Genomic DNA, 27,561 nt, shown 5'->3' with positions numbered 1-27,561 from the left:
GCGGACTGCACGGCGGGGGCTCGTACTAAGGTAATTATTGCATAATGAGCTAGTATGCGATGCATACTAGCTCATTATGTGTTTCTCTTTCAGGTCGAACAAAAAAAAAAAAGGTGTGTATGGGTTTAAAACCTCTTTAAGAGTCCGCCAATCTGAAAGGGGCCTTATTCGTTTTTAAGGAGGAAAAGTTGTGTAAACACATGATAATCAAATAGGAAGTATACAGATTATCACAATACATGCCTAACAACTTTTAAAGGTAAAAACAAACCGCTAAAACTCAACATGGTAAGTAATATATTGCAGCTTGCCAATCATTATTTGTGGTGGCTACATTATTTTTCTTTCTGGCCAGTAGCACACCTGTATTAGAGTGCCACAACTCTGGATGATGGAGCACAAGGGGCACAGCAGATGGCATCATTGTCTGGTGGCATGGTAGTGTTAAACGTTCTAGCAGATTTAAAAACACTGACAAACTAAAGTCGAACTCCAGCTCAAGCAATTACATTAAACATTTTTACCTTTTGGGATAAAGGTTTTACATGAATAAAAGCTAATCATTGTATGCATCCCTGCTAGTGTTAAATGGTTTGTCTCAACCCCTCGGCTGGAGAACTTGCTCTTTTGATAAATAACAGACTTGCTGGCTGTATCACCAAAAAGAAATAGAAGAAAGCAGGCCTAAAAAAGGAAATGAATACAGCCATCGCATCCAAGAATTGGTAAGCTGCAATACTTTTGGGTTCAATACTGCTTTAAATCAAGAATATTTCTTCATCTCTCTATGATAGCTTGGTTTACTTACTGAATGTTGGTTTCCATATATCAACCAGTAGATTTGCAGGGACATGCTTGTACACCTTGGAAAAGCACACCTTCCTGTATAACAAAAAAAGCATACAGGGAATTGCTTTCTACAGAGGGTAAATCAACTTCTACAACAGTGAAGATCTCTGAGAAGGGTTAGGCCACTGGCAAATAACAAAAAAATACATAAAAAGGATGATATCTAAAGCTGTCATCAATCCATGCTGGAAAATCAAGGTCTGTGAACCACAGAATCAACTTATGGCTAGACTCACATGGGAGTGTTGTTGGGGGAATTAGGTAAAAATGAAAGAATGATAGCTTTAGGCTTCTCATAATCCACACTGCATATAAATCTAAAGGACACAACTCAGCACAAATCAAATTGCATATTTTCTGTATTAAAAACTGTATTTTATCTGATCTAAACCCTAGGCAAAGATTACATGGTCTACATGGTCTCTGTCTACCTTTTATTCGGTTTCATTAAAAACTGCAGAAAGTGTGTTCTTTTCAGTCAAACCGTCCATGTCTGATAGACAGGGTAATCAATACACAACCTTTGCGCTTGGTTACCCCTATGTTTTGATGCACTTTGCATGGGGGTAAATGGTAATGCATAAAAGCCACAGAAGTTTAGATGTAGCTTTATGGATACTGCATTGTAGATGTAGAATTGCCAATTGCATTTAAATACAAGGTTTTTAGGATTTTAACATACTTTTATATTGATTTGCAGACATGTTTGATAGGGGTCAGGCTGGTAAGATTGATGTGTATGGATTTTCGGCTCTGTGGACATACATTCAGCAGTGGAAAAGCCTGTTCCAGCAATATGATGGAGACAGGTCTGGCTCTATTAGTTATACAGAACTGCACCAAGGTAAATTCTTCCACTGCTAATAAATAATATATTACTCCTGTAAAACCTGTACATTGAAATGTGTATCCCTGTGAAATAATTCATGTATATTTGTAATGGCATTTCTTGAAATGCTTGAATAAAAAATGTATTTAAACTGAAAATAATATTACATTATAAAAAAGATGTTGGGTAAAAAAAATATCTCCCTAGCTAGTTTTTAAGCACTTGACCTCCGGAAGGTTTTACCTCCTTGATGACCAGGGCATTTTTGCTATTTAGTGCTGTGCTATTTTGGCAATTGTATGGTTTTGCAGCACTGTACGCAAATTTTGTATTAGATTTTAACGCAAATAGAGCTTTCCTTTGGTGGTATTTGATCATCGCTGGGTTTTTTTTATTTTTCCGATTATAAACAAAGATGGAAAATTTTGAAAATAAATTGATATTTTCTACTTTGGTATAAAACATATTCAATAAAAAGAAAAATCTAATTTCTTCACAAATTTAGGCCAAAATGTATTCTGCTATATGTCTTTAGTGGGGGAAAAAAAGGTATGTATATGTGCAAAAGTTATATTATCTACAAACTATGATGTATATAATGGAATTTACACAGATATAGATGCTATACTATAATGGCAGTGATCAGGGATTTATAGTGTGACTGTAATAGAGTGGCGCGCAATCAGGCGTTACTAGACACATTTGGGAGCATCACTAACTGCCACTGACATCGCTAGTGACACTAATATAGCGATCCTACTGACAATGTACTAATGACACTGGATGGGAAGGGGTTAACATCTAGGGGCAATCATTGGGTTAAATATGTGCTTAACAATGTGTAATGCGTTCTGCTTTTTCTATCTGGCTGTTTTTTCTCCCTGCTTTGCAGGGCAAAGAAGCAGCCAGATCACTGATCAGTATATATAAACAGAGAAAATTAAAAGGCTCAAGCTACACCTTGATGTAAACCTAGGGAGGAATCTATTATTCCAATTAGTCCCTAGCAGAAGTAACCGTCACCCATAATAATAATATGAAAAGGGAGTGTTAACCTCTAGTTTAATCACAGTATACAATTAGAGAAAAGAGTACTCAAGAGTTTAATCAGAGAGGAAAAAACGGGTTTAAAATACAAAATTATTTTATTCAAAAGTACAAATATTAGGAAATACCACCTCCACCATATTTAAAAAATGATAACGTTGTCACTACAAACAGGCAGCTGCACCAGACACTCTTCCATCCATACACCTACATCTGAGTTGTCATAATGAGTAATGAACGTGGCAGTTCGGTAATTGGAAACAGAAAATATTTTCACAGTCCACAGCAGCAAAACAGCTTGAGAGTCAATCCAGAAAGACCAAAGCCATACACACTTGGTAGCATAATCAGGTGGATGTTCGGAGTGAATACCTGCTCCAATCCCTTACAGGCTGCATGGAAGTAAGTCAAACCCTCAGACAGATAGCATAGAGTTCCGTACTATGTGGGCGATGCGAGTCTTCCGCTTAGTGTAGAGCAGCACACGGGGTAGCCTAGAGCAGGTGAGTAGTGGATGATTGCGGGTATAGGAGATGGAGATGTAAGAGATGCTGTATGGGGGTGAGAAATAAGTAGGTGTGCAGCTGTAAGCTGTTTGCAAAAATCTAGGCTTGTTGAAAATACCAAGTTGGACTGCCACTAATGTACATCTGTTGCCGCGTCCACACTTCACAAATAGCTGATTGTTAACAGATGGAAAGCCGATCTAGGGGTTCCTGTCTTGTGTCAAAGCATCACAGACATGAAGATGTAACGCTGACTCGTTTAATTTGTCACGTGACATCACCTGATCAGTGTACAGAGCCCTGTGTGTTTGTAAACACAGGGCTCTGTACTGTGATTGGACATAGCGGATCAGCAGGTCTCAGCTGTGAATCGTTGGCTGGCACCTGCAGACAAAAGTGCGCTACGTCCAAGTATGCACAACCGCAAACCCAAGCGGTTTGCGGTTGTGGAGTGGTACTAATGCCCAAAAAACTTCACTGAAGTGCACAGGTTATATGTAGCATTTGCTGCTCCCTACCCCACTGCAAACCACTGCTTTTACTGCACATTTCTGGCTGTAAAAATGACAGCTTGAAGTTGTTTTGAAAGTACAGCACCCAGCACTAGCCACTGCTTGATCACCTGGTAAGTGTTTTAATTAGAATGATTCAGCTATACAAAGTAATATGTTATTGTTAGTTTGTATTTACTCTGCTTCATTCATCTGTAGATTAGATGGGTGAGTTATATTGTTTTTCTTTTTTTATTCCTGTTTTTTAAAGCATACCGGTTCACACTAGCATGATGCCTGACATCGCATTTGATTCGCACCGCATTGCTGTGCAGCTCACGTGATGTCTGTGTGATGCGAATTCCGCCACACAGATTGTATAGCTCAATTATCATCATATTCGGACCAAAATGGCGCAGGAACCTTTTATGGTCCGCACCCATGCGATCCGATTCATGGACCATTTCACAGTTTGCACTGCGATATGTGAACCGATCTGCGGGTGTCATTACTTTCTATTGACACCCACAGCGGTTCGTATAGGGCAGTATGAACTGGCTGCGGGTCCTATGCAATGCGGGAAACGGCACGGAATCGCGCTGGTTCCTTAATTGCGCTAGTGTGAACCGGCACTTAAAGTACAAACATAGGCTCCTGTATGACAGTCTAAACAAATCCAGTTATTATGTGATGCATAAGCCTTATAAAGTAAACAAAACAACTTCCTTTACTGTGCCAAATACTACTACATAGGTGTGGCAAACAATTATTAGCGTTTCAGTAGAGGCAGAGTCCTGTTAATCTAGAAAGCTATGGGCAGTACTGATAGCTAGGACCCTGCAAAACATTTAATCCTGTAGTGCATGCAGGCACACCCGACATGAGTGTGGACTCTACTCTGAATTAATGAGCATTGTAGAATCGTTGGCACACAATCGCAGGAAGCTACACTAGGTGGACTTCTCTGACAGAATCAACAAGTATTTGTATGACTTTGCGAGGAGACTGAGAGAACTAGAAGTACAAAAAATTATGTGCTGCAGCTTATATATATTTTTTTTTTCAATTTAAGGTATTGGATCTTCTTTATCCATTTGAGGACACTGGGTGTGCTACACACGTTCTGTCGTTCTGCCTCACTGGCACAGTTAATTTTCCTACCCCCCACTTGCCAGCAGTTCCCAGCTCTTAGGCTACATTCACACCAGCGAATAGGGCTAGTGAGAGTTGTAGCAGTAGGAATCTTCTGATTCCTGCTGCGGCTTAGTGGCTAGGTGTGGCCCATTCATTGAATTACAGGTTGCTGGCGGCGCATGCTATTCTGCTTAGCTGTAGTGATCGCTGCTGAACACTCACAAAATGCATCCAGCAACAATCGCCGCAGGTAATCTCTGGCTGTTCAGACAGCTGCGATTACCTGTGGCTGCCAGCGATCTGTCATAGTGAACAGGGCCAGTTCCACACCTAGCTGCTAAGAGCCACAGCAGGAATCTCTAATCGCTGATGTGAATGTAGCCTTATATGAAAGCCAGGAGTTGCTGTGTAAATACAGCAGCTCTTGGACCCCCAATAGCTGTTTGTTAAGGAGCTGGCACCCAGTTGGTAACGTCACAAGGGGGCAGAGTCTCCCAGTGATGTCACTGGGTGACCACGCCCCTTATTTTTTTTAGCAGTGGGTGGGAAGTGGAGCTCTTATTCAGTGGGAACCAAGCGTAGGGTGCTGACTATTTTTTTTTTTTATTTTTTTTTTCCTGCTGGTTGGTGGGCGGTGTTCATCGTGAACACTTTGTCCATTTTTTGTGGGTATATAGGTAGGGGTATGTATCCCATACTCATTCACATGGAGGTCAGGGTTTTTGGGAAGAAGTCCTTGTCCTCATTAACTTGGTGCCCCCCTTCCTCCAAGCACCCCCCTTATGTTGAGGGCATGTGGCCTGGTATGATTCAGGGTGGTGGCACTCGCTTGTTCTTCCCCTTTCCTGGCTTCATGCTCAGATATGGGTCTGGTATGGATTTGGGGTGGGGACTTAACACAAATTTTGCTTTTCATTATTTTTGGAGTGAGATTTCACTCAAAATCCATACCAGACCCAATGCCAGCTTTTCTTTTGTTTTACATTCTGAGTCATCATGAGCCAGGGTTGTTTAGCATTCGGGGAGGGGGGGGGGGGGGTGCCAACACCCTAACATCCAGCTATACACTGGTTATTAAGGACTTTGGTGGGTGCCAGCTTTAAAATACCTCAAATTTTGTACTCCTAAAATAACATATCCCTTCAAGATGATTATCAGTGCAGCCTATCGGTCCCACACTTCAGTGCCTCCTATTCAGTGCAGCCTCATAAGTGTACATTAGTGAAAAAAAAATCCTTTTTTTTTTTTTTCCAAATTTTCAGTCTTTTGTAGTTTAGCAAATAAGGAAAAAAAAATGGTGATCAAATACCACCAAAAGAAAGCTCTTTGTGAAACAAATGATAAAATGTCAAATGGGTACAGTGTTGCATGACCACGCAAATGTCATTCAAAGTGTGACAGCACTGAGAGCTGTAAAATAGACCTGGGCAGGAAGGGGGTGAAAGTGCCCAGTAGGCAAGTTGTTAATATTTAAACTTTTCAATCTCTGAAATTCCACCTGGACCTCCTGAATTTAGACATTAAGGATGCATATTTATTTGCATGTCCCTATTTTTCAAGTGCACCAGCAATTCCTATGCTTTGCTGAGGGTCCCGAGTACTTTCAGTTCATGGCCCTACCATTCTGCCACTTGTCTGCACCTTAGGTATTCCCCAAGGTGCTGGCCCCAGTACTAACCCTGCTGTGACCTTGTGGCATCTTAAATACTTAAATGACCTCCTGTAGGCCTGGCTCTAAATTTAAAAATTAGCCTCGACTCTCCAGTCATTGCAACAGTTTGAATTAATCTTGAACCTTCATCAGCTCTGGAATCAACTCATTTTGAGTATCTTGGTATAGTCCCAGGCCAGAATATTTCTTCCCCAGGAATCTTTTTTTGGTTAAACATTTTCATTGAAAAGCTTCATTATGTACACATTGAATACTTACACGATCCAAGTTGTGCCACACAAAATTGCACCCAAGGAGAAATGGAAAATGAAAGACATTATGGTCAAAGTGGCTGTTAAATGCCCCTTCCAAGCCACAGTTCTGGGGGCAGATAGTCACCAGTTAAATCTGGAGAAAAGATTAGGAAAAGATAAAAGGGGGAGAAAGAGGTTAGGGTGAGAGCGGATTGCGTCCGTGGGTTGGCCAGACAAGTGTCTCTGTGCTTAAATATAGGTGGTATTATAGGTCACCCAGGAAACTTATCAATACCAGGTTATTGCTTTTCTAATCCAGCAGTTGTCTGACCCTCCACTTTTTTAAATGAGTGTTCTGGGTCTGATGGTAGCCTCTTTTCGGAACTGGGCAAGCCAGTCTTTTCCTTGGACAGACTGATTCATTTGGTACAAAGCACAAGGTTGTCCCTGGACTTATGACTCGGGAATCTGGCTCTTGAATCAGGGAATTCCTTTTTTCCTATCTTTTAATAGATATGCACGATGGATGCCAGCTTGTTGGTCTAAAGAGCTCTGGGCACCCTGTGGGAGCAGGAGACTTGGTTGATGCAAGAATCTCGACTTCCGATCAATATCCTGGCAACCTGGCTGTCTCTGCAGAATTGGACCATCCTAATGGAGGGTCACTCATCTGGATTCAGTTGAAGAAAGCCATGGCAGAGACGTATATCAAGAACTACAACAAAACATGCTCATCTGATGATCTGCACACTGCTTTGGCATATAGTGAGCTCCTCTTAGTAAAATTTGGCTTCAGCTTAGTCTGCTACCCATGGGTAGCAGACCAAACTGAAGCCATTTTTTAATAACGGGAGCTCGCTATATGCCGAGGCAGTGTGCAGACGGGTGCAATTTTTTAGTAGTCCTTAATCTGAGTCTGAGAAGCCAGTATTAAACCCGACCAGCACCTGCAGACATTGTGGCTAGTTTCCTGGGATAACCGATTGGGGAATTTGAGCAGTATCAGTTTTATTTGTTTTTTGGTCTACTAAAAAAGAGGCATATATCAACCATATGAAAGGAACCAGAAGTCTTACTGTGTCGTGAAGTAGAGCGCATTCTGTCTGCTGTTTCTATCCAAGGCTTAGACCGATTTCCTCAGCCAGCAGCATCTGGACCCGGGGGAGTGGTCCTTTTACCCAGTGGTGTTCCGGAACCTGTGTCACAGGTGGGGAACATTGGATGTAGGCTTCCAGGTTCAACAAATTCGACCGGTTTGTCTCCAGATATAGTGATCTTCTTGTAAAAGCAGTGGATGCTCTGGTGACTCCATGGAATCTGTACATCTTGATCTGTTACTTTCCAACCCTTAAATGTCTTCCTTGTTTCATTGAGTGGATTGGCCCGGGCAGATGTGGTACTCCAACCTGGTAAGACTGTTGGCAGATGTTCCATGTATTCTTCCAGATATTACGAATCTCCTGTCTCAAGGAACAATATATCGTCTTGCTTCACAGCCCAGGTTATGAGTGATGGGGGTATCTTTAAATTGGTGATTTCCACCACATTCAAAGCTATCAAGTCTACTTCCCATAAGGTTTATCACTGAACGTGAAAGGTGTATTTCATTTGGCATTAGTCTTGGGGCTTCCATCCTTGGAGATTCTCTATGCGATCAATCCTCTCTTTACAGTGCTGGATCTGGTCCAGAGTTTGGCTGTCAGCACTATCATAGGTCAGGTTTCTGCTGTTTCTATCTTCTTAGGGACTGTTGACCACTCATTTGTTGATTAACACCGCTGTACTGGGAGTTTCCCATGGGGCTCCCCCTCTCAGTGTCCCTGTGATTCCAAGGGATCTACTTTGTTTCCTTCTGTGCTTCAGAAATTACAATTTGAACAAATTAGAGATATTCCCTTTCTACTCTCATCCAAAGGGGTGGAGTTATTTGTAGCTCACTATCTCTGCAAGGCATGTGTCTCAAGTGGCGGTCTTTTCTATGAAGAACCTTTTCTGGTTTTGCATTGGGACAAGGTGGTGTTAAGGATTAGGGCTTCCTACTTGTCAAAGGTACTTTTTGCCTTTCACCTCAACCAGGGCACCGTTCTTCCATTGTTTTCTGTTTACCTAAAGGAAATTTTTTCTCCACTGTCTACATGTAGTTCAGGCTTTGAAAGTCAGCCAACTGCTTCTTTCAGAAAGATTGATTCTTTTTGTCATCCCAGATGGACCCTGTAAGGGTGCACTGACAATCTTTAGGTGGTGCAGTCAGACCATTATCTAAACTAATGGTCCCATTTATCGGGTTCCACCCTCACCTGTCAAGCCACACTCCTATAGATCGGTAAGTGTTTCCCAAATTTGCAAGGCTGCACATTTCTGTTCACTTGTTCTATTGAGTTCGATCACATGAATCTTCACAACCTTATCTAATGCCAGCATTGGGTATAAGGACCTTAAGCGGGCTCCTTGAGCTGCAGACAGTCCCCAGTTTTCTGTGTTTGTTTTTCTTAGTTCTATTAAATTTTGCTTGCTGTGATGCCCACCCCTCAGTTGGACAACTTCTGGACATCCCCAAGGTGAAGGACATCAGATGTTGTTTGATGGACAAGAAAAAGTATTGTTGTACTCCATGTAAGATTCATTTATTGGAGGCTATTAAGAGACACAGGTCCCCCCCCCCTCCATTAACATGTGCTCTGTACTTCTAGCTACTAAATGGAGGCATGCTGGTTGTAGGAGGGCTTATCCTGGACTGGGTTACAATTTTTCTTGTTTGCCATTGCCAGTTTTTTTTTTTTCTTCCAATTATCTGATCATGTGTACAAGCATAGGAGAAAGATTTTATGACTACAAAAAAGAGTATTCTTGTATGCAGAGATACACTATCTCACAAAAGTGAGTACACCCCTCACATTTTTCTAAATATTTTATTACAACATTTCATGTGACAACCGTGAAGAAATGACACTTTGCTACAATGTAAAGTAGTGAGTGTACAGCGTGTATAACAGTGTAAATTTGCTGTCCCCTCAAAATAACTCAGCATACAGCCATTAATGTCTAAACCGCTGGCAATAAAAGTGAAGACACCCCTAAGTGAACATGTCCAAATTGGGCTCAATTAGCCATTTTTCCCTCCCTGGTGTCATGTGACTCGTTAGTGTTACAAGGTCTCCAGTGTGAATGGGGAGGAGGTGTGTTAAATTTGGTGGTATCGCTCTCACTCTCTCATACTGGTCACTGGAAGTTCAACATGGCACCTCATGGCAAAGAACTCCCTGAGGATCTGAAAAAAAGAATTGTTGCTCTACATAAAGATGGACACTAGGCTATAAGAAGATTGCCAAGACCCTGAAACTGAGCTGCAGCACAGTGGCCAAGACCATACAGTAGTTTAAACAGAACAGGTTCCAATTTAGAACAGGCCTCGCCATGGTCGCCTAAAGAAGTTGAGTGCATGTGCTCAGCATCATATCCAGAAGCTGTCTTTGGGAAATAGATGTATGAGTGCTGCCAGCATTGCTGCAGAGGTTGAAGGGGTGGGGTGTCAGGCTGTAAGTGCTCAGACCATACACCGCACACTGCATCAAATTGGTCTGCATGGCTGTCGTCCCAGATGGCAGCCTCTTCTAAAGATGATGCACAAGAAAAACCGCAAACAGTTTTCTGAAGACAAGCAGACTAAGGACATGGATTACTGGAACCATGTCCTGTGGTCTGAGGAGACCAAAATAAACTTATTTGGTTGAGATGGTGTCAAGCGTATGTGGCGACAACCAGTTGAGGAATACAAAGACAAGTGTGTCTTGCCTACGGTCAAGCATGGTAGTGGGAGTGTCATGGTTCGGCACTGAGGAGCTACAGTTTATTGGGGGAACCGTGAATGCCAACATGTCCTGTGATATACTGAAGCAGAGCATAATCCTCTCCCTTCGGAGACTGGGCCGCAGGGCAGTATTCAAACACACCTCCAAGGCGACCACTGCCCTGCTAAAGAAGCTGAGGATAAAGTGATGGACTGGCCAAGCATGTCTCCACACCTAAACTCTATTGAGCATCTGTAGGGCATTTTCAAGCGGAAGGTGGAGGAGCGCAAGGTCTCTTAACATCCACCAGCTCCGTCATGGAGGAGTGGAGGAGACTCCAGTGGCAACCTGTGAAGCTCTGGTGAACTCCATGCCCAAGAGGGTTAAGGAAGTGCTGGAAAATAATGGTGGCCACACAAAATATTGACACTTTGGGCCCAATTTGGACATTTTCACTTAGGGGTGTACTCAGTTTTGTTGCCAGCAGTTTAGGCATTAATGGCTGTGTGTTGAGTTATTTTGAGGGGACAGCAAATTTACACTGTTATACACGCTGTACACTCACTACTTTACATTGTAGCAGGAAATTCTAGAGCACTTCATGCTTCCCTCTGCTGATCAGTTTTATGGAAATGCTGATTTAATTTTCCAGCAGGACTTGGCACCTGCCCACACTGCCAAAAAGACCAATACCTGGTTTAATGATCATGGTATCACTGTGCTGGATTGGCCAGCAAACTCACCTGACTTAAACCCCATAGAGAATCTGTGGGGTATTGTCAAGAGCAAGATGAGAGACACCAGATCCAACAATGCAGACGAACTGAAGGCCGCTATCAAAGCAATCTGGGCTTCCATAACACCTCAGCAGTTCCACAGGCTGATCGCCTCCATGCCACGCCGCATTGATGCAGTAATTCATGCACCAAGCCCCGACAAAGTATTGAGTGCATATTATACTGTACATGGACATACTTTTCAGTAAACCAACATTTCTGCATTAACATTTTTTTATTGGTCTTATGTAATACTGTATTCTAATTTTCTGAAATGCTGAATTCTGGGTTTTCACTAGCTATAAGCCATAATCTTTAAAATGAAAAGAAAGAAATGCTTGAAATATATTAAAATGTGAGTTGAATTACTGAAAAAAAATTAACTTCATTAAAGAGATTCTAATTATTTGAGATGTGTGTGTGTGTGTGTGTGTGTGTGTGTGTGTGTGTGTATATAGTGTGTGTATACACTTTTTTTTTTTTTTTTCCCTTATGGTCAACTGTTTACATTGTGGTTGTGATCTTTTCAAAGCTCTTTCCCAGATGGGATACAGTCTGAGTCCACAGCTTGTGCAGCAAGTGATGACCCGATATGCTACACGCTCTGCCAACATGACCTTGCAGCTAGATGGCTTTATACAGGTCTGCACCAAGCTGCAGAGTATGACCGAATCATTCCGTGAAAAGGACACAGCACGATCCGGCAGTGTACGACTAAGCTATGACGACTTCCTCACCATGTTTGTGGGACGCCTTCTTTAAAATCACAACAGCTAATAAGATGGCTGTAAAACCTCAAGTTCTTGTTCCTTGAAGTAAATCCTTAGCCCACATGATGGACAGATGCTTACATTTAAAGAGATGCTGTGGCAATTCCTGTATGCACAAACAATGTTACATTTTCTGTCAGTCTGGTTCCTGTAAATAGGCTTCCATGTTGCCAACCTCTTTTTACCTAAATTCTTCATACTAAATTGTACAGCATTTTTGTAATATGTAGGGTTATAATCCTAAAAGTGGCTCACAAACAAATATGTATAATCTCACTGTTTCAGATAACATTGGTACGACTGTAATATTATAATAGCTACTATTTACTAAACCGCTTTTTTTGAGAACTTGAGCACTACACAAAGTATCCTATTGCATTTATGATGAAAAATGCATTTAAAATTTAAGTCCAACTTAAACCAAAACTTTTTTCAGTTTTGGACAGAATAAGAAAAGGATAGAACCCCAATATTATGGCTCCTTTCAGACGGCCGCTCCGCTGCTTAAGTCCGCTGCGGGACTTTTTTTTTTTTTCCACGGAGCGGATGACATTTCTGTCATCCGCTCCGTGTGCCCGCATATCATCCCATCCGTTTGCGGATGATATGCGGACATAATGTAAGTATATGGCATTGCGGATGACACCGCTGACATCCGATTTTCCTTCCTTTCCGTTTTTTACACGGATGGAAAAATGGGGTTCTGTTCCATTCGTAAAAACGGAACAGAACTGAAAGGAGGAAAATCGGATGTCAGCGGATGGTATTCCGCTGACACCCGCAGTGCCATTCACTTACATTGATGTCCGCAAATCATCCGCAAAAAAATAGGATGATTTGCGGACACACGGAGCGGCCGTGTGAAAGGACCCTATTTCTTTTATAATGTCTCTGTATGCTTTGGGAAGTTTTCTTATTTTCTTTTGTGATAAGAAGCGATGGGAAATCTTTCCAGTGGGGACACAGACTGCAACAATTTACATTTTTTAGTAATGTGGTGACGGGTTAGAAAATTGGTTGGGTTAGTATTTACACCTCTATATTTATGTCTACCTTCATTTCTTGTTATGATGTCAGAGGGAACGAAACTCAGGTGCACTCTCCCCAACAGGATCACATACAGCAGAAATATTTTTAAATATCTTCCCTAGTTTATTCAAAATGGGGGAAAAAAAAAAAAAATTGGGCTATAAATTGGATTCATTTTATTATTAATAAATGTGTGTACTTGGTTTTAAATGATGCGTAGATGTTATAAATGATAGCCAATGGTAACATTACAAACACAAAGATTTCCTCAGTTAAAGATGAATGTGATAAAGGTGATAAACCTGATGGGAACATTTCTGATGTGCATTCCATAGTCTACGAAACTACAACAAGGCAGAGTTTTTTATCACAGCTTGCAATTGGTTGAATTTGGCTTGTTAGAAAAAAGATAGTGTTATGAATGTCAGGTGCAATTCCAAACTGGTTTACATTTTAGCAGTTCTATATGCGATCTTTAGGTTCAGTCTGCTCTGTTGTGTTTGTGTTCATAATGGCTATTATACACGGGCTTCAGACTCGAAAGCAAGAAAAATGCAAAAAAAAAAAAAAACACCTCTGGCCTATATAAAGGAATAAAGACAAACTAACGCAATTTATTTTATTATAAACATATGTATATGTATACTCTTCCATAATATACAAGTTTAACACCTAATTCTACATCAAACTGATTTGAGAAACAAAACAAAAGCCCATGTACACTAGCCCTGAAACAGATCTCTCTATGCAACTTGATGTTTTATGCGAGTACTTTGTGAATGGATAAGTAGGGAGTGTGCTATTGCCCATGTACGAAATGATTTCTATGCAGGTAATATACTGTATGCAATACTCCATTTCTTCTACCATTTCCAAGCTCAAAACCCAATAGCAGAAACATTCAATAGATGACCATTGTCAAATAACATTAGTCGCTTTGCCCATGGCTTCTAGTAATGTAGGAAGCATACCAGTTCTTAATATATGAAATTGAGCAGAATTGGCAAACCAAAAGCAGCTTTTTGTTTAAATAACCTCTTGGCGCCAGCTGCATGCATATATACGGCCGCTCGGCGGGTGGGCCTTAATGCTGAGTGGCTCCATATATGCTGCCCTATTTAAACAACTTGCTGTGCTGAAAATGCGTTCCCTGCAGGCTTCCAACACAGTAGCCGGCGGGGATCGTTTAGCTTCCGATGCATACATGCAATCGGGAGCTTTCTGATCATGTGACTGCTGGGACAGCCAATCACAGCGGTCACATGACCAGAATGCCCGCCTCCTGGCTTTTAGATTTCTTACCGGTCTGGGAGATGGTCATCGTGAAAGGGTTAAATGAAAACCAGACCACCTCTTAGGAACCAATTTGTGCATAAAAGCCAACATTGTCGCTTTCTTTATCACAGTGTTGTTTTAAACATAAATCTCAGACAGGGTCCTGCAAATACTCACTAAAGGTACGACACCTCAAAATAAAGCATTTGTTTGCCATAACAGACTTGCTTTTTAACCCTCCCCAACTGGGAGGAAAGCAAGGCAGACTTGATTTGTCATCTCTCTACGTTGTATAGTCCAGCACTAGGCAGGTCGCTTGTGCTGGACTTTTGTCTAAGGGCCTATTCACAGCAACACATGCATTTTTACATGTTGAGGTGTGTTGTGTTAGGCAGCCTATTCATTTTTAAAGGGGCTCCCAACACACTAATAATAATAATTTGAACTTCAGCAATTCTGGCATATTTTTTTAAATGCAGTGCACTACAATTTACAGAGTAATTGCATATATGAATTGTGGTGCATTACACAGCATTGTAGATGTTGGTGGAGCAGTTGACAATGATGGGGAATGCACCGCAACACACACACATACATACAGTGCATCGCTGTGTGTTACTGCAACGTGTATTATGATGTGTAGTGTGAATGAGCCATGACAAACCAAGAACGTTAGTGTAAAGGCGCACCATAGGGCTCATTTACTAACGCTGGAGAGTGCAAAATCTGGTGCAGCTCTGCATAGAAGCCAATCGGCTTCCAGGTTTTAACTGCCAAAGCTTAATTGAACAAGCTAAAGATAGAAGCTGATTGGCTATCATGCACAGCTGCACCAGATTTTGCACTCTTCAGTTTGAGTAAATTAACCCTCATGTGAGAATTAATTTACAAAAAATGTACACAGTAATATATTAAAGCTGTTTTAATTCATTTTGATTTACAATAATTAGTGATTTTGTGTAATATTTGTGTGAGGGCTCTTTCACACGGAGCGGACCGCATTGCGATCCACTCCGGCACTTTTTTTTTTCATGGAGTGGATGACAAGTGTCATCCGCTCCGTATGTTCGCATATCATCCCATCCGTTTGCGGATGATATATACGGACATAATGTATGTCTATGGGCATTGCGGATGACACCGCTGACATTCGATTTTGCATCCGTTCCGTTCTTTAAACGGAACAAAAATTAGGGTTCTGTTCCGTTCCAAAAAACGGAACAGAACTGAAAGGACGAAAATCGTATGTCAGCGGATGGTCATCCGCTGACATCCGCAATGCCATTGACATACATTATGTCCGTATATCATCCGCAACAAATAGGATGATATACGGACATGCAGAACGCCCGTGTGAAAGGGCCCTAACACTTTCTTTTATATGGTCTCCAGTTTTATTTAAAGTTAACACTAAGATCTGTGGAAAAGAAAAAAGAAACTTCAAGTATGTATTCTCAAAAAAAGTACCTTCTATTGTTTTCAGCTGCTTACAAATCTCCCCTTTTTTTTGCTGCTGTAAATTGACTTTCTGTTAGAGGGTGGGTACGTTCTTTCTCCATGATTCCACTGTATGTAAGAACATAGCCATGCTCTCTTGTTCGCTCCCGAGATGGACTAGAGACCATGACCATGGACTATGGGATGTGTAGTATGCATAGAGCAGTCCACATGACTCCAACTAATGTGCACTGCTTGTTCCAAAAAAAAAAAACAAGTGAGGGAGAAAAGGAGAGGTTGAGGATCTCACAGACGATGTTGCCAAACACAGTAAGAAGCAATTTCATAAACAATTGACTACAGAGCCATTAATACTGGATGCATATGGATTCTTTTTTGAAGAATAGGGATATTGTTTAGTATCGCTTTCAAGTTTTTATATTCCAGCAATATTTTATGCACTTGACCAATTTGTTTCAGGTATAAGGAGGAAAACTGCTGCTTGGGAGTTTTATTTGTTAACCTGCGGTATCATTTTGTATAAAATTTAGAAAAGTTGTCATAATTTGTATTTGCCAAAGCTTTATAAAGCCCCTGAGCTTTTCAGGAAAATGGGTTTCTCTATAAATAAATATACGTACTTGTAAGGAGATAACTAAAACTGTCTCATTTTTGTGTGTGCTACCTGAGATCCTCTTCATCATGGTATGTACTAAATGTTAAACAATTAGGTGGGATGTATTTGTTTTAAATGTATGCACTAGGGATGCACTGATACTGAGTATTTTCACGAGTACTCATAAAAATGCTTCCGAAACCGATACTTTGCAGTGTGATTTGCGTCAATACGATGCGATTCCTGTTCAACTTGCATGCAATTTTCCCCACCGCTCCTGTGTGTGTGAACCCAGTATAGAAGGGAAGCCCCTTCTAGTGGGCAGTCTGCTGAAATCCAACTCTGCATAGTGACCTAATCTTGCCGATGTTAGAAAACCACGGCCACTGGAGGTGCTCACAGAGCTGGAGGAGATGTATAGGTTATCCGTCCCTAAGCTGACATCAATTCCGCCGTATACCCACAGGGGTCCTGGAACTTCTCCAGCCCAGTAAGCACCTCCAGCAGCTTTGGTTTTTTGTCATTGTTGGGACAGGGACACTATGCAGAGTTAGATTTGAGCTGATATGTATTTTAATGTGAGTAATAAAATTTTTAATAAACTTGAAAAAAATTTCCGCACTATCCCTGTGTAATAACCACCTATTACTCAACTCTATATACTATAGGAAGCAGCTAGCACCACTGTGTATCCAATCACCTGTATAAAATGCAATAAATATATATAGTCACAAAAAAGTGCAGCGCTCTCCTTCAATAAAGTGCATTCAAATTATAGTGAATAAGTAAATATCTGAATACAGTGTAAAAATCATCTATGTATAATAAATTAATAACGTGAGTCCATCTTTTCTTTTAAATATTTATACAATCCATCAATAAATGATTCAATGTCCGTGAAAAAAAAAGGGATGCAGTCCCTTACACCAGAAACTCTTCAGTAAGAGTCGGTTCACACTATGGCGACACGACTTCGGGGGCGACTAGTGAAGTCGCCGTGCACCGCGACTTCGGCGCGACTTGCACGGACTTCACATAATGGAAGTCAATGCAAGTCGCTCCGACTTCGGTCAAAAGTAGTGCAGGAACCTTTTTCTAAGTCGGAGCGACTTGAGTCGCTCCTATTAGAACGGTTCCTATAGCAAAGAATGGAGCACGACTTTCAGGCAACCAATGAACCGGCAGTTATTGTCTCTGATCACCACAGTGCCCTTCACCCCACCTGGTGTCTTCTCACCTGCTTGAATGGACCTCACTTAATTAAAGGAGGTCCATATGCACTTTGCAGTGTTGTAAGTTGCACCACTACCACTGGCCGTACACTCAAAATCTGTGGCTCTCAGTGTGGTGTCAATCATATAGGAGGTAAGAGTGTGTAAATCGCTAATATAAAGCATTTTTTTCCATATAAAAATCCACTCACATTTCAGAAGTAAAAAATGAGCATTTCACAATACAATCCTCTGCATACACAGCTCCACCTAGTCCCAGCGGAACCTTTGAGAAAGCCCATTGGGCGCTACGCGTGGGGTGGACAGTGACGTAATCACGCTGGGACTACGTGGAGCTGTGTATGAAGAGGATTGTATTGTGAAATGCTCGCTTTTTACTTCTGAAATGTGAGTGGATTTTTATATGGAAATAAATGCTTTTTATTAGCGATTTGCACTATGGTTCTTGCCTCCTATATGATTGACACCACGCTGAGAGCTGCTACAAGCCACAGATTTGGAGTGTACAGCCAGTGGGAGCGGTGCCACTTCTAACACTTCAAAGTGCATATAGACCTCCTTTTAATTAGTGAGGTCCGTTCAAGCAGATGAGAAGACACCCATAGGTGGGGTAAAGGACACTGTGGTGATCAGAAACAATTACTATGGACTGCCCCCCTTTTTTTCACAGACATTGAATCATTTATTGATGGATTGTATATATATATATATATTTTAAAGAAAAAGATGGGACTCGCGTTATTAATTTATTATACATAGATGATTTTTGCACTGTTTTCTATTTATTTATGCACTATAAGTTGAATGCACTTTATTGAAGGAGAGCGCTTCACTTTTTTGTTACTATATTTTTAATAAACTGCCCCTTAGATAGCGCTTCCCCTTTATTTTGGTCACACACACACACGGTGAGGGAAATTGCATGAGATACAGACAGGAATCGCATCATATTCCTGTTAAAAGTGCATGTGAATCTTTGCAGTGCAATTTGCACCCATTCATTTCGTATTGACGCAAATCGCACTGTAAAGAATCTGTACTTAGTATCGGCGAGTACTTGACCGAAAGTACCGGTACTCGCCGATAAAAACCGGCATCGGTGCTCTAAGGTTAATGGTTAGTTAACTCAAAACTGTCGTTTCAGTATTCAGTGGAAGTTAGTTTAACCACCTCATGACTTCTTACATGTCTTGGGGACCCAGGGTTGAGATCTCTGCACTTGGGTCCCTAGGTCTGCACTCCTGTCAAGGTCATTCAGAGGGCATTCTTCTCTCCCTGTTGGAATATTATATATTTTATACTATGTAGAACACAACAGCAGAAGTAGGTAACACCCCTTGCTAAGTGAAGACAAGATCAAGAAACTGTGGTAAGGATACTGTATACCACTGCTGGAGTTCCCAGAGGAAATGTAAGTAGCCAAAGGTAACTGCAGTTGTGGGTTCACCTTTAGCTGAAATATCACTGGATGGATAGCCCCTTCAAAAATTAAAGTGTATCTAAACTAATGGAAAAAAACAAATATATCATATACTCCCACTTAGATGGTGGCAGGGAAGCCTGTACGATTCTCCCCTTGCATTTGGGTTAAATTTACCCCCTAAAGCCACCCCAAATTACCTTTTTAACCTCCAGCACCAAACGCCTCTGCCTTCCAAAGATTCTACCCACAGGAATGGAAACCGCAGTCAAAGGAACCTGCTGGCTCTGATACAGCAGAAAATCCTCCTCCTGCTGTGCCTCCAGTTTCCAGTATATTACATCATGTAGTGTGTCCTCCAGCAGGAACACCAGAGCGATCGTATTGTTATTATTCTGGTCGCCTTTTTGAATGGTGACAAGCTGTTGAACATGTCTTGAATCAGAATCCACTGACATGATGGGTGTCTGAAGCTGCTGACCCAGTCTCTGCAGCATGGCCAACGTGCAGTGCATGAATTGCATTTTAAGTGTTTGGCAGGCAGATTTTGTTGCCAATGCATTTTTGCCAGGTGTTTACTTTATGGGTATAGACACCTAGAGTCACATACTCTTCTGACCTGTCACAGAATATCTAACCAGGAACCGCTGCACCACCAGGTTCAGGACATCTGCCAGGCAAGGTACGTGTGTGAACCTCCCTGCCAAAGTGCAGAAAGCAGGTTGGTGCCATTGTTACAAGCTGGTATGCGCTCTGCCTAAAGACCTTGCAGAATCTCTCATGTGCCCCAGGTATACCACCAGAAAAACTGCATAGCAGCATTTTACCGTGGCCCTTACATGGGCATTTGGGGAGGACTGATGGTTTGGAGGAATCAATGGATGAAGCCATTGTGGTGAAAGGGGAAGAGGTATCTGTGCTCTCACCATCATGTGCAGGCAGCACTACCAGGAGCAGCCAGCATCCTTCTTAGCAGCCAGCAAATTTACCCAGTCGGCCCTGAAGATGTATCATTCCTGTCCATGTTTGCTGGACCATGTGTACGTGGTTATGTGGACACCGACGCTAACCTTTCAGTTCTCAAACACAGAAACCTTACCTGTCACATGCTGGTGGAGGGCAGACATGGACACAAGGGGAAAAAAATGGCAGCTGGATATCTGCCACTGTGGTGCAGCACAGGCCATATTGGAGCTGACTCCACTAGTTGGAAGCGGAAACTGACAATGAGATGCTGGACATTAGGGTGAGTAGTCCCACATGTGTGACTCTGTAGTCACATGGGCTGCTCGGATGTGATGGGGAGGAAATGGTCAGCATAGAAACTTACTGAAAACTGAGCATGTGCAGAGTTGCCACCATAGCTGGAAAATCCCTAGCTGTATTGGGGATATGAACAGAAGGTGGAGAGAGAGCAGCAGGCTCAATCAGGCTTTTTGCAGAATACAGAAAGGGAATCTCCTAGTGACTGAGTGAGTGCGAACAGCTTGTAATACAGAATGTATTGATTATTTTTTATGATGTGGGTTTAGTGACACTTTAAAGTGGAGTTCCACCCTCATTTTATACTTACCTCCATCTTCTCGCTCCGGGTCACCTGAAAAACAAATGGCTAATCGCATTTTTTTTTTTTTTTTACTTACCTCGTAGCGAAGAAAATATACTTAACTTTCTTCCTCGGCCGCGGCCCGTCTTCACTTCCTGGCTCTGCAATGATTCCTGGGAGCTGAACGTCATCGCTCCCAGGAATCATTGCGCCTGCACCGGCCCCGACGTCACTTCCGGGGCGCGCGCGTCATCCCCTTCTAAACAGCTTCTGGGCATGCCCAGAAGCTGTGGAGGGATGACGCGCGCGCCCCGGAAGTGACGGCAGGGCATCGTGGGACCGAAGAAGGCGGAAGAGGACACAGAAGAGGACGCGCTGGCTTCAAGCTGCCCACATCTGAGATGGCAGCGCTGGACAAGACTTTTTCAAGGTAAGTATTTGTCCTAACAGGTAAGTGCAACCCGGGACAGATCAGAGGCTAGCCATTGTGGAATGCACTAGCCCTGACTGTCCCGGGGTATTTAAAAAAAAAAAAAAAATTCCAGGGTGGAACTCCGCTTTAAGATTTATTTTGTTAAATAGTACAATTTACTATAGCTTTTAGATCTGTTGTGGCTGCTACTCCCACTGGTTAGTTTATGCCTTTTATCGCTGGATAAAAAAAAAAAAAAAAAAAAATCAGGTGCTGCATCCCAAAAACAAAAAAAAAATTCTACTTATAATAAACCGGATTCATTATATATATATATATATATATATATATATATATATAAAAAAAACTTTACAATTACACATTCGATTTATGTGATGCCGGAATATGATGTCACCAATGCTGCCTGTGAGAATGGTACTTTCTTGTAACACCAAATACAGCGTAAAGGCATCTCCCAAGCAGGTAACTGAAAGAATTTTGTGTTTTCCAATGTCTCCCTCGACTGCGTGAAAACTAAAACCCTCTCCCTGCTGAATGGAGTTGATTTTTTTTTGTTTTGCTTTGGTATATGTCCCCCCAGGGCATTTGCCAGCTCCCCATGTTCTTTGTTTGATAATAACTATCCTGTTAGACTTGAAATGGCCAGTAGTGATTTTCTAGATTTGCCCCTAAATACTTTATTGGGGTTCATTTAAGAGCCTGCCCCCCATGATTTTTCCACAATACTTTCTTTAAGTTCTGTTTCTCTTAGGCAGAATTGTAAATCACATCACTGTGCTTTATAAAGTTGCATGTTTGTTATATATTTTATACAGTATAAGTATGGCCTACTTATGTAATGAGCAAATATGGCTGCCCCTATGTACATAAATACATGGAAACAAGACATCTGGCAAATGTAAGGAACATTCTTCCTGCAAATTATACCAGTGTAGGTGCAGTCTTCTTCCCACTAACCACCAAATACCCATGCCCCCTGGGTACCTCCCCTATGAACCTAATCCACTCTGGGAATCCTCAGTTTTGTAGCAAGCAATGCAGAGTAACCAAGGAATGGAAGGGAGGGTGGTTTGTATCTTCTCATGTACTCCAAGATATAGAGTTTTGTCTAAGATATGGAAATCTAAATTCCTCTAGTCCTAATAATACATTACAGGTCACATGCAAAGTAGTCATATACTCTGGGACATTCCCAGACAATGAATGAAAAGGGTGGGCAACAGAACTAAGCCAACAGGTCCAACAACAACAAAGGTTAAAACAACCTAACTTCAGTGTGTGGCCAAAAGCTGCATTTGCAGAGGATTGAAATGAGGTAGTGGCCTTACAAAGTTGGGCTTCATAGTTCTGCTACTGAAATGCTCAAGAAATTCCCCACCAATCTGGTGGAATGATCACATAAGGCAGGAGGAGATTTATCCTGGAGATTGTAAGCTCTGGCGGTCAGATTTCCTATCCATCTCATTTTGGTGGACCTGGAAGCAGGGTGCCCTTTGTAAGCCCCTGAGGATGGGACAAATAGGGAATATATCTGTCTAAAGCTGTAGTTGTGAGGTAGACTCTAATGGTGCTGATTATGTCCAGGTACTTAAAACATTTCCTTTGGTGCAGGACATAAGGATGTTAAGACTATGTCCTCATTGAGGTGTAAGACAACCGTGCCTTTGTGAAGTATGAAGGGTGGCTCCTTACAAGAAAGAGCCACTAAGTCAGAGACACATCTGAGAGATGTGGTAGAAACCAAAAAGGCTACTTTTTAGGAGAGATCATCTAAGAGCATATCCCTGCTGGGTTCTAAGGATGGTTCCTGCAGGGCAGAGCCAAGAACCAAGTTCAAATCCCAAGGCAGCACAGGGTGCTGTAATAGGAGCTTATTGCAAGGTACAGGTAGGCCAGAGGTTTGTGAAAAAGAATGGACAAGGCTGAAACCTGTCCTTTCAGAGTGTTTGTGTTACACGCAATAAGGTTTTACTGAAAGTAAAAAAGTCAAACATGGTTATACTCAAGCACTTAAACCAACCCCCCCCCCCACAAAAAAAATTATTGTAGCCTGCCCTGCCCCCATGTACGCTCACACTTGAGCATAAACACACACACACTGGAGTCACCTGTGTATGAAAACGTCACTTGTGTGATACCCATGTTACATATACATCAGTGTACCATTACCGTGTAAATCAGCGTGAGAACAATTATTCTAGGCCCAATATTCATGGTCGACTGTAAACTGATGACCTTAATATAGGGTACTGAGGCTCAACGTAATTTTGCAGGCATGCACAGATTTAAAGATTTACATAATTTGGTATCTATTTACTTAGCGCAACCTTTTCGTCTAAATGTTATTTTAAAATAGATATTATATTGCGTTTTATGTGTGCTAAAATAACTTTAGTGTATTTTTTACTGAAATTTTGCACTTGATAAACCCTTACCCAAATGTGTGACATAAAAAATTAGAACCACCACCATTTTATATTTCCAGAAAATATGTCTGGGGGTTTTTAACTAGTCTTTAGCTCTAAATTGATTTTTTAAATGTGTGAAAAAAACTTAAAAATGGCTCTGGCAGTGAAAGGGAAGGCCAAGTTCTCATAAAGACCTGATTGTAAGAAGGCCACAATGTGAGGAACAGAGTAATCTCTGGGATTGTATGTGTGTGCTGTGTTCACACCAGGCAAAAAAAGATATCCAGGTACGATACATCTTCCTGTAAGTGGCATTTCCTGCTTTCAGCACCGTAGGAATAACAGACTTGAAGACCCCTCAGTGTTTTAAGGCCTAGGCTTCATAAGCCATGCCTTTAAAGAGAGACTGAGAAGCAGGAGAAGTCTTGCTATGTCTGTGTACCTGGTTCTTCTGGACTAGTTTGGTGTCATGAGAATCAGTTTTCCAATCTTGAATATTTTTGAGCAGATGAGGCTGTATGTGTACTGGATGTAAGATGTAGAGTAGTCTAAACTGAGAACAGAGCCTGAGGATCCTTGGTTCTGGCTACAGAGTTAGTATGTAATGGCATGACAAATTGAAGATGTTTGCGTGAAGGGCCCATTCCATTTGATCCAGGTGGCTGAGGTAGTCCGCTTTCCAGTTGTCTACTCCTGGGACGAGGACAGCAGAGATCGCAGGACAGAGAATTTCTGTCCATGAGATTATTTGTTTTGCTTCCTTCAAGGCTGTAATACCCATAGTGCCCCCATAAAGGTTGATATAATCCACAGCTGTGGCGTTGACTGCACCCTGAACATGTGTCCTGACAGAATGGGGGTCCACTGTTGCAGAGCCATCTGAACTGCTCTGAGCACCTGGATGTTCATGGGAAGCCTAGCTTCCACAGGTGACCATATTCCCTGGACTGTGAGGGGCTGGAACACTTCTCCCCAGCCTAAAAGACTAGCAACTGTTGTTATCACTTTCCAGTGATAGGGAAGGAAAGGGAAAGACTTCCCTATTGATAAGGCTGGACTGGAGATTCACCAAGTTAGAGATTTATTTGCTTAAGCTTGGTACACACTATTAGTGTAAAAAAACCTGTCCTCTCCGGTCAGAGCCGCTATACTAACTATGCAAACTCAGTATAGCGATCTCCTCTGCTGTGTTCTGACAGGGAGGCAGCGACTCACCAGAACACTCGGAGTCGGTCAGCTGCTGGTATTCTAGCATGCACATCCGACAGAAGCCGGGTTCTGACGGACAGAACGACAGACACGCGGGCCGTTTGTACCCAGCTTTAGCTGGACAGAAACATGGGTTGGTTGAGAGAAGGAGCATTTTTGATCCAGGTCTAAAAGATGTTGGGTAGGAGAGGTTTTGAATGAAATTGGGCAAATGGTACAGCCTCAAGCGAGGCTACTCACTGAAAACCTCATTACAGGATGTCTCTTTGACCTCAATTCTTGAGTGTAGTCTCTAAGAGAAGGAATTTTCTGTTTTGAATCAAAAACCTCTGGTTGGGATGTGTTCCAGACCAGATCAAAGTATTCCAGATGAAGAGGAGGCTGGAGAGAAGACTTTTTTAAACTGATCACCCAGTAAAAAAACTGGTGTTTCTGAATTGTCCTGTGGATGTTTGCCCTGGAAAATAATTGAGGAGAAGGTTGTCCAGATGACCTGTGACCTGTATGTTCTAAGAAGGGCAAAAAGAGGGGCTAGGACCTTTTTGAATACTCTGGCAGCAGAGGATAAACCAAAAGGTAGTGCAACACACTGAAAGTGATAGTGTGCCACTACAATGCGCAGAAAGCGCTGGTAAGATGTATAAATGGCAGTGTGCAGATAAGCATCTTGGATGTCTATGGATGCCATGTATTCCTATTGGCTCAGAGAGGCAGTTACTGACCGTTCAGATTCCATATGAAATTTTAGAATTTGAAGGTATTTATTGGGGTATGTTAAGTCCAGAATGGGACAAAAACCCCATTGGGTTTTGTTACCATGAACATGTTTGAAGAAAGTCTTTTGAGCCTGTCTTGTGGGGTTACAGGCACAACTTCTCCCTGGAAGGGATGATTCAGGGCATTTTGCAATTCTGACTATCCTTGAAAAGTCTTTGGTTGATTTGAAATAAAAAAAAAGTAATGAGGGGTAGCGTTTTAAACTTTATTTTGAAACCAATGATTGAACCCACAGATCTGGGATATCTGTGACCCAGAAAGAGTCAAGTTGTAACAGACACCCTCCCCACTATTAGCTTTAAGGGCGTTCCTTTAATGGGCATTGGGGAAGACTTTCTGGACTTTGTGGCTCAAGTCTTGCACCGAAAAGAAGGGCTGATCTTACGTTTGGAAGTTGAAGCCTGGGTAGAGCAATTAGGTGCTCTAGGTTTTGCAGAGATAGAGGTTCCTGAAGAGGGAGAGTTTGGGATCTTCTAGCTAACTAGGTAAACAGTGGTTTCTAAAGCCCGTACACACGTACCAATTGTCGGCCGTAAATATTCGGCCGCAGACCGATTGGCCGATTGTAGGCTTGTTAGTATGATGCTTCCGACAGCCGACAGCGCATTTTCGGCCGAACAGAATCTGTCGTGCAGACTTTAAAATATTTGTTGGCCGTCACCAGAACGGCCGATTGTTCGCCAGTCAGTACAGATTTCGGCCGACAGACAGCAGATTAGCAAGACTGGGCATGCTCAGAAAAGAAAAAAGACAAGGAAAGTTAACCATCACATGACATCACTTCTGCAGTCGGCTGTTGTTGGCCGACAAAATTCGTGTGCAGTCTTTTGCAGTTTTCAACAGACACGACAGCCCTGGACAAAAGACGGCCGATCGTTCGGCCAACGATCAGTACGTGTGTACGGGGCTTAAGTGAAGAAGAGGTCTATCACCTTAGGACACTAGCACAAAACTGCAGAGTGGGGAAGGGTTATAGAGGATGCGCCCAGACAGGTGTGTCTTTGAATGATTTGCCAGTGCCCACCTGAAGGGTATGAGCCTATAACCCAGGCTCTAGGAATACTTTATCTATGTCCTGTATTGTACAATTAAGATATAACATTTACTTAACAGGTTACAGAAAATAGCAGTCTCCAAGTTTGGGTCTCATCCATTCCTCAGCAGAGAGTCCAAACTGACAGGCTGCCAAGTTTCGATGGTCATACTGGCATTTCTCCCCTCATTAAGCCCTCTTTCCAGGCAGGGTGTGAACTGGTTAAATACTACAAAAACTAATGACTAAGCAGCCACTCAGTGTTCTGTGACATCATAATTTAGTCTCCAGTAACAGCTCTACAAATTGTTTGTTCTGACCGACACTTTATCATATATCACATTTAACACGCTGCCATCATTTATTTATTTATTATTATTTTTTTGCGCTTTATACCTAACATAGTACTATACAAATGGCTGTAAGGCATAAAGTGACATTTAGTAATTTGTTAATGTATTGATAAATGATTAAGTAGTATACATTGAATAATAAAGAAATCCATCATCTTGCTCTACAGCTGTGACTAGCATGGCAAGAATTTAGTGAGTTTATATAAAATATCTAGTCTTTGTCCTTAATGTGTCAGGACCCTGGATTTTCTAATATTTTGCTGTCAGTGTACTGTGCTGAACTCCATCGCTTTAGCAGGTTAAATGCTTGTGCAGCAGAACAGGCTGAATAGACATGCACAAAAGGCACCAGGGATGAGCTGAGGGTTGGCACAGAGGTGGCATGTGACCTCCAGGGCTTTCTGACACCAAACACAGAGCCTTCCCATCAAAGTGACTATCTGTTTGTGAAGCAAAGTAGATATTTCACAGACCAGTGCTAAGGTCTGAACACACAGAAACCCTTGTGCTTGCCAAGTTGATGTTCAGTAAATACTCATAATAAATTACTTCTACAATTAATAGCTGGTTCATTCATCAATGTTTCTACATGCATCAGGGATGTTTTATTTTTGTCTCCATACTTTACTGTAAAGACAAAAAAAGCCACGTTCATGTTATGTTCACACATTTAGCGGGAGTATGGAGGCTTACTTAAC

General features: G+C 41.9%; 1 protein-coding gene across 1 annotated transcript in view; it reads left to right on the top strand.

Annotated features, from left to right (window-relative positions):
* PEF1 (penta-EF-hand domain containing 1) overlaps nt 1–12,520 on the top strand; it is a 29,651-nt gene extending 17,131 nt beyond the window's left edge. Inside the window, exons 4-5 of the mRNA XM_082247099.1 lie at nt 1,550–1,693; nt 11,858–12,520. Of these exons, the coding sequence (XP_082103225.1) occupies nt 1,550–1,693; nt 11,858–12,087 (374 nt within the window). The 3' untranslated portion in view covers nt 12,088–12,520. The remainder of the gene's footprint in view (nt 1–1,549; nt 1,694–11,857) is intronic.
* Nucleotides 12,521–27,561: the final 15,041 nt, after the last annotated feature.

This window comes from Pelophylax lessonae, assembly GCF_965119305.1.
Source record: "Pelophylax lessonae genome assembly, chromosome: 2".
NCBI lineage: Eukaryota > Metazoa > Chordata > Amphibia > Anura > Ranidae > Pelophylax > Pelophylax lessonae.
This window is presented reverse-complemented; position numbering and strand designations above follow the sequence as displayed.